This window comes from Arachis ipaensis, chromosome B06 (assembly GCF_000816755.2).
Source record: "Arachis ipaensis cultivar K30076 chromosome B06, Araip1.1, whole genome shotgun sequence".
Classification (NCBI taxonomy): domain Eukaryota; kingdom Viridiplantae; phylum Streptophyta; class Magnoliopsida; order Fabales; family Fabaceae; genus Arachis; species Arachis ipaensis.
Genome location: NC_029790.2, coordinates 21,343,116 through 21,350,592, shown reverse-complemented (window position 1 = coordinate 21,350,592; position 7,477 = coordinate 21,343,116). Strand labels below are relative to the sequence as shown.

General features: G+C 33.7%; 1 protein-coding gene across 2 annotated transcripts in view; it reads left to right on the top strand.

Moving 5' to 3' along the window:
- LOC107646156 (phosphoinositide phosphatase SAC2) overlaps positions 1-7,477 on the top strand; it is a 10,664-nt gene that overhangs the window by 1,190 nt on the left and 1,997 nt on the right. Inside the window, exons 2-14 of one of the 2 annotated variants that reach the window (XM_016350352.2) lie at positions 446-650; positions 758-923; positions 1,434-1,659; positions 2,137-2,213; positions 2,450-2,637; positions 2,719-2,816; positions 2,928-3,058; positions 3,149-3,271; positions 3,619-3,979; positions 4,873-4,994; positions 5,380-5,493; positions 6,150-6,320; positions 7,292-7,438. In XM_016350352.2, the coding sequence (XP_016205838.1) occupies positions 446-650; positions 758-923; positions 1,434-1,659; positions 2,137-2,213; positions 2,450-2,637; positions 2,719-2,816; positions 2,928-3,058; positions 3,149-3,271; positions 3,619-3,979; positions 4,873-4,994; positions 5,380-5,493; positions 6,150-6,320; positions 7,292-7,438 (2,129 nt within the window). Of the gene's footprint in view, positions 1-445; positions 651-757; positions 924-1,433; positions 1,660-2,136; positions 2,214-2,449; positions 2,638-2,718; positions 2,817-2,927; positions 3,059-3,145; positions 3,272-3,618; positions 3,980-4,872; positions 4,995-5,379; positions 5,494-6,149; positions 6,321-7,291; positions 7,439-7,477 lie in introns of both variants that reach the window. The other variant, XM_016350351.2, reaches the window with a different exon arrangement.

Here is a 7,477-nt window from a genome sequence, read left to right as displayed (position 1 = left end):
GCAAATATTGCCGTGCAGTTTCTTGTCATCGCAGTTAATCTTCACAGGCATGTGATGGTGCTAACTGTGTCAACTAGTTTTGCAAAGCTAATTCCATACATTTCACCTTTTCATTGGCAAATTTCCTCATAGGGATTTACTATGAATTTCCCTATGATTTCTGATTATCTACTTTTCCTGCAGATTCTCAATTTTTAGGAAAAGTTTGCCTTTTAATTTCTCTACTCAATTGCATGCATATGACTGTGATGGGTGTGCCTTTAGATTTTGCAACTTTACATTAAGCTACTTGTTAAGCAGATCTTTTGTCATATAGTTATTTCCTGTAGTTTTGTTAATTGGATGTTAGTACTTTTCTTTGTTGAATATTATTCTTTTCATTTTCTTTGACCTACCAGAATGAACATTGATACAGCATTATTATATTTGTTTCTTCTAAATACAGAAATTTTATATGATTGGAAGAGACAAAAGCAGAACATATTGGAAAGTCTTAAAGATAGATAGACTGGAGCCATCTGAACTTACTATCAGTGAAGATTCAACAGTATTTTCAGAAACTGAGAGTAGTGATATTCTTAGGCGGATACATGAAGGAAACAAGCCAACCGGAGGACTTAAATTTGTCACAACTTGCTATGGAATCATAGGTATATCCATGTAATATGTGAGAGAAACCATTTATTTTTACTAGTTTTGTTCTTCCAATTACTGATAAAAATAAATCAATAATCCATGGAATTTTCTTTTATTTTAGGATTTATAAAATTTCTTGGACCATACTACATGCTGCTCATAACAAAAAGAAAGAAGATTGGGACAATTTGTGGGCATAATATATATGCTATCACAAAAAGTCAAATGATTACAGTTCCTCATATCATCATGCTATCCAAAATGGCATATTCTAATGATGAGAACAGGTCTCTAGTCAATTCTCCATGTAATTGTAATATATTTGGAGTTTATATAAATGAATATATAGAGTGGCATTGAGAATTATACTGGGTGTATTGTACTTACAGGTGTTTGTATTGTACCCTAAAAAATACATTGTGTGATTTAATTATTTAAATTCTAAGTTGTATTCTTTGCCTTTACATATACGTTGATTGTGTCTTCCAACAAAATGTTTGCTTCCAAACGTTCGTGTGGTACCCTCGTTGTCTTTGTTTTATCATTAATCCTTGCATTGGTACCGGGGCAATGTTCATTGTTATTAAGTCAAAGCAATTATTATGAACCAGTACACCGAACACCCCCCTTCCCTATCCAACCACCTGCCACACCCTGCCAATAAAAGAAAAAATACTGTTTTCACCTTTGCTCAACTTCATCTCTTTCATAATCCATAAATTGTTTTGATTAGCATTTTAATTCCTTGTATTCCTCCATTTAATTTCCCTTTTCATTTTCTTCTCTTGTTGACTTAGATACAAGAAGCTTCTATGCAGTGTGGATCTTACAAGGGACTTCTTTTTCAGCTACTCATACCATATCATGCTTAGTCTTCAAAAGAACTTATCTGCTAATAACCCACCAGGACTGTTACCATATGAGACTTTGTTTGTTTGGAACGAATATTTAACTCGTGGAATCAGGAATACTCTCCAGAATACTTCGTGGACAGTTGCCCTAGTACATGGCTTTTTTAAACAGGTAGGATTGAAGCTTCCTTTAGTGGATAATAGTATGATTTTTAAAGGAAGGCAACTAGCAGAGCTAATAGTAATATGGTTATGGTCCTTAAAGTTTTTCTGTTGCTGATATTTGTTACATTATACTTGATCATCAATCATACTTAACTATGTCTGTCTCTCATTATAATTGTGCAATTAATCTTGTTTGCATTTTAGACAGTGGTTAATAGTGATGCAATTAAACTTTTAAATTATAGTTTTCAGTTGTCGTGATTTTGGGAAATCCATTCGTCTAGATCAACTCTTTGGTATGGGAAGTATTTCCAACACATTTTGTTGTTTAAATCTTAATTGATTATATGGTACTAGAGTATATTTTTAACTGTTAATATATGGTACTTGTGTATATCATTACTATGATGGCACCTCAAAAAATTGTATGCACGCTAATCTTATGTGTTGTCTGAATTTCTTTTTGTCATGGCATGGTATCTAGGTCGAATTTTCTATATCCGACAGGAAGATCATCTTGACTATCATTGCTAGACGCTCACGCCATTTTGCTGGGACCAGGTTTGCACTTTGTTTAGCCTTTATCTCAGTTAATGATACAATAAAAGTTGGTCATCTAGATAACATCATTTCCTTTGAGCTGCTGTTCCATATTGTTATGAATTTATACTGGTTTCTCAGTGCACTTTAATTTATACAGTTTTTTCTATTTTATGTTGCTCATAATTTGTTGTCATTGTTGTTTCCCAAATCTAGAGAATATCTTCCTTAGTTTATCTAATCTGTATCTTGTGCAGATATTTGAAACGTGGAGTGAATGAAAAGGGTAGAGTAGCTAATGATGTTGAGACAGAGCAAATAGTCTTTGCAGATGCTCATGATGGAGACCCTATGCAAATAAGTTCTGCAGTGCAGATTCGGGGTTCAATCCCTCTATTTTGGTCTCAGGAAGCATCTCCATTGAATATAAAACCTGACATTATATGTATGATATCCAACAGTTTCCTTTATTCGTTTTTTATTCACTTTTCTGTTGTTTACACTGACTGTTGTTCTATCTTCCCAGTATCAAAGAAGGACCAGAAATTTGAAGCCACACAACTTCATTTTGAAAATCTCGTTAAGAGATACGGAAACCCCATTGTTATATTGAACTTAATTAAGGTAGAAATTTTTTTTACATATGTATGGAATCGTCCGGGCATGCTTGATTGCATCATCTCGTGGTCCTCGATAATGTGGTCTGACTCTGTCTTCTTTCATCTTGTATTTAAGACACGAGAAAAGAAGCCTCGAGAAACTATTCTTGGAGTTGAGTTTGCAAATGCTGTTAGGTTTATCAATAAAAATTGTGGGGAAATACACCTGAGGTTCTTTGATTGGGATCTTCATCAACACTCAAGATGGTAATTTGCTATTCCTCCATATTTGGTCCAATCCGAACAGGTTTTTCTTGGGCTTATTTTGACATTAATCATGAAAATTACCTTCAGCAGCAAAGCTACTGATGTATTGACAGAGCTTGGAAGAGTTGCTGCCAATGCATTGAAATTAACTGGCATTTTCTATTGTCATGTAACCCGAAGGCTTGGCGGATCAATAGAATATTCCAACTCTGTGTAAGTACAAAAACAGCATCTTTCAGCCTTTTTCTGCCATTGGATTGTATAGTGGATGTTGTTGATAATAATTCCTGAGGTGTGTTGTCATTACCTTTATGCTGATTACAATCAAAATGTTTTTGAAAACCCATCAAAGATGGGTTTTCTCGTTAGTACTTTACAATAACTGACGTATTTACCCAAATCTTGTTGATGTATCATCCACACATTTGGATCAGTTACATGGTATACCTAACTGGATGAGTTTTTCATAAATAAATATCCAACAAATAATGATAACAACTGTTTTTCCCGCAAAACACTTGCTGATAATTGTACTGATAAGCTTTTGAGACATGATGCAGGAATTGTGTTGACAAGCACTCTACTGCCAAACAAGCTAATTCAAACAAGGCTAATGTTGATAAGGATCGAGTAGCGAAAGACTGTTCGCATGCTGATGAGAGCGTAGATTACATTATAGAACCCCTGATGTTTCAGTCAGGGGTCCTGAGGACCAATTGTATAGACTGCTTAGATCGGACTAATGTTGCTCAATATGCTTATGGTCTAGCTGCACTTGGACGTCAACTAGAAACCTTAGGATTTTTTGAATCCTCTAACATTGATCTTGATGATCCTATAGCAATGGAGATCATGGCATTATATGAGTCCATGGGTGACACACTAGCTCTCCAATATGGAGGCTCTGGAGCACACAATAAGGTCATTTTTCTATTCTTCAGGTTCAATAATTGGTATTGCAGCATGCATCAAAATGTCATCTGGCACCCAACACCTCACACACGATGCCTGTCTTCCCTCTCACATTCATGTATGGGGGGAATGGGAGATTGTTCTTGCCAGAAAGGTTGCCAACCTTGAACACTCAAGTTTCAAAGCCTTGTAGGCTTGTAGTGTTTAACAGTAGTGTTTAGTACCTCTATTTCTATTTCACTATGTCCTGCACCCCCATAGATGCACCAAATCTATTGAAATGTCATTATGCATGATGAAGCAACTTGATTATCCCTATACAATGATTAAGACCCCCTGATATTCATGAAGGATAATAGGAGTACAAAATAAAAAATACAACCTAGAACTCTGGACTTAATACTGTGATATAACCAAGGAATAGCAAGAAACAATAAAATGTTATTGTACTTCACGAGACAACTACTAGCAACTTGAAATATTCCCTGTTCTATGCCTGGTTGACAGTTAGTTATTAAACCCACCCCGCCTACAGTTCACTTAGTTTATGATTGACTAGGTTCTTAAATATTTATTGCATAGGGAAGAGCTTGACCTTTCGTTGCAATTGTATTGTGTGATTAGAAGATCTATTTTATTAAGGTTAGTTGCTTGAATATTATAAACTTGGGACTAGAAGCAGTTGTTTAGTTATTGTGCAAAAACATTGATTCATAGAGACTTGGATACTTATAACTACATGTATTTCACCATGTTCTTAAGGGATGAAATGTCCAAATGTAATTTGAGCATATAAACTATTTTACCCTTCTGTCTGTTTGCTTGTCCTTTCCTTGCAAAGGTTTGGTCTGAATTTAGTTCTTCATGTGTCTGATAATCCTGTATTTGATTCTTCCATACAGATATTTTCTGAGAAAAGAGGACAATGGAAGGCTGCAACTCAATCACGGGAGTATATTCGATCCTTTCAGCGTTATTATAGCAACACGTACTTGGATGGCAATAAACAAAAAGCAATTAACTTGTAAGAAACAGGGTCATTTGTTGTCATTAACCCGTTTGGAAATTCTAAGCAATAATTTAAATAATCTTATTGTTAGGGAAACTTAGATTTAGAAAATTATCCTTACTAAATTCTCGTTCTTCCTAAATTATTTCTACCCACTTACACTCGTCTATTTAATTGGGGATATAATTGAAATAAATTAATTAATATTACTTAGATTTCCTAAATAGAAATTTTTTTTAAAGAAAAATGAATTTTGCTAAGTGGCCAGAGAATTAGTTCCAGTAGGAGGGATTACGTTCAGATAATTGTTTCCATAAGAAGTGATATATAGTTATATACTTATCCTAGTTGTATTATAGTGGAAGATTAAACTGTGTTGCTTGATTTTATATTTGGTTAGGTTCTTGGGCCATTTTCAGCCACAACAGGGAAAGCCAGCACTCTGGGAACTAGATTCAGATCAGTATTGCACTGTTGGGAAACACGGCCCTTCTTCAGTTGATAGCAATGTTAGGTATGATGATGTATTTCAAAATGCTAGTCAAGATATTGGCTAATATATACCAACCAAACTTTCGGTAGCCAATTTTGATCTTTTTCTGCATAATTTCATTTATACTTTCCTATTTAAATCAGCTTTCATTCTCAACTTATTCTCAAATTGAAATAGAAGTTAAGCATATGAAGTTATACATCAAACTTGCTGATTTTGTGATGCAAGGAATTCAGGATTCCTTTGTAGTGATACTTCAAATGCATACTAAGATAATCTTGTGTAGTTCATGGTAGTGTTAATATGAGTAGTGAATGCATCTCTTTTTTTTTTCCCTATCACTCATTATCAAAGTGTACTCTAGCTACATTCCTCTGTGAAGTTGCTGCTAACAATACAGAATGACCACATTAAATGCTCAGTTTATTCTGTAACCAAAAGAAAAAAGAAATAAAGAAAGAAAAGAGCTCAATTTGGTCATTTTACTTCAAACAACGGGTTTGCTCTGATTTATGATGTAATTAACGGACCATTTAGGCAGTATTAGTCTTAAAATTCATGTGGATGAAAAACAAGGGTGTACAAGATATATGCTTCTTGAATCTTATTAACTGATATTCTCCATGACTGACTTCCACCTTTGAAACATTAACAATGCTATTCATTTATTTTGTTAGGTCGACTATTAGAAGATCGCTATCAGACGGCAGTATTCTCTGCGAAACTGATACTACAATTAGGAGCATGGAACATATAAATTGTCAGCACTCTGGAAAAAGTGATCAGCATAGTCTTTTAGAGATTTCTCCAGATATCCGTATTTGTGGAAGTGATGTTTGTCATTGCAGGTATGCTTAATTAATCTTGTGCATAGTGCAGCAAGCAGACAAACTAAATTTTTGTACTTGGATATACTTATGTCCACTTTGTTGGCTAAATATAAGTTTCGTATTTTTCTAAAAGGAGAATCGTCTATCTAAAATGTAGTGTAACTTCTTTGAAAGACCATCCAAAGATGTCACAGTATCACTAAACCAGACAGTACGTGGTTCCGGATTCAAATTCTGAGAAACACAATTCATCTGTTTTGATTTTGAATTTTCTTAAATCATGTACAACTGTTAAGCTTTGATAATTCTTTGAATAGACTATAGGGTCAGTTTGGATTGCCTTTTGAAAAAAGTAATTAGTTTTTTCATCTTTTTAAAAAAGATCTTTTTTAACAGACAAAAATTATTTTACATTTGAATAGACTTTTTAAAGAGTTTTCAAGTATTAAAAACGTGTTTTGCTTCTGTTTTTTTTTTTAAAGCAAGGTATTGTTAGCTTTTAGAAAAAACAAATAATTTTTTTTAATAAAGTACTTTTTTAAAAGACGTATCCAAATGGGTTTTAAATTTAATAAAAGTATTTTATTTTTTAAGAAAGATATTTTTTCCACTCAAAAAAACCAATCCAAACTAGCATTTTATCCTTTGATCGTTTCAGAAGGAAAAAGTTAAGAATGCTAGTTAAAGCTTAGATCTTCTTCCTATGAACTATATGCCATGGAGTGAAGTAAACACAAAATAACAAGAAGTTGCCTACAAGTGTATAATGGATGTGTATTCTGAATTTATTAAGATTCAGTATCTCATTTCTTTTCTTTATTTTAATGTTAATTTAACTTGTCATTGAAGTTGAAAGTTGAGAATAGGTGTTTGTCAGACATAGTAATTGTTGCCAAATTTGTTTGATGTGATCTTTAGTTTGACCTGAAATTTTTTTATCATGCAAACCTTCCAAATTTTTCTAGTCATGGTTTCTTAATATCATACAGGCAAATATATAGTGGTGAGTTCGAAGACCCAGTTGAAGATCACATTTGTTATGATGAACATGGGAATTCATATGACTGCTCTGATGTCCTTGATGTTGACTGGCCTTCTTCTTCTGCAAATTCTTGCGAAGAAGAAACACTAGAAAGGTATTTCCATGTCTTCAAGAGTTGTTTTCTTCTTCCCTG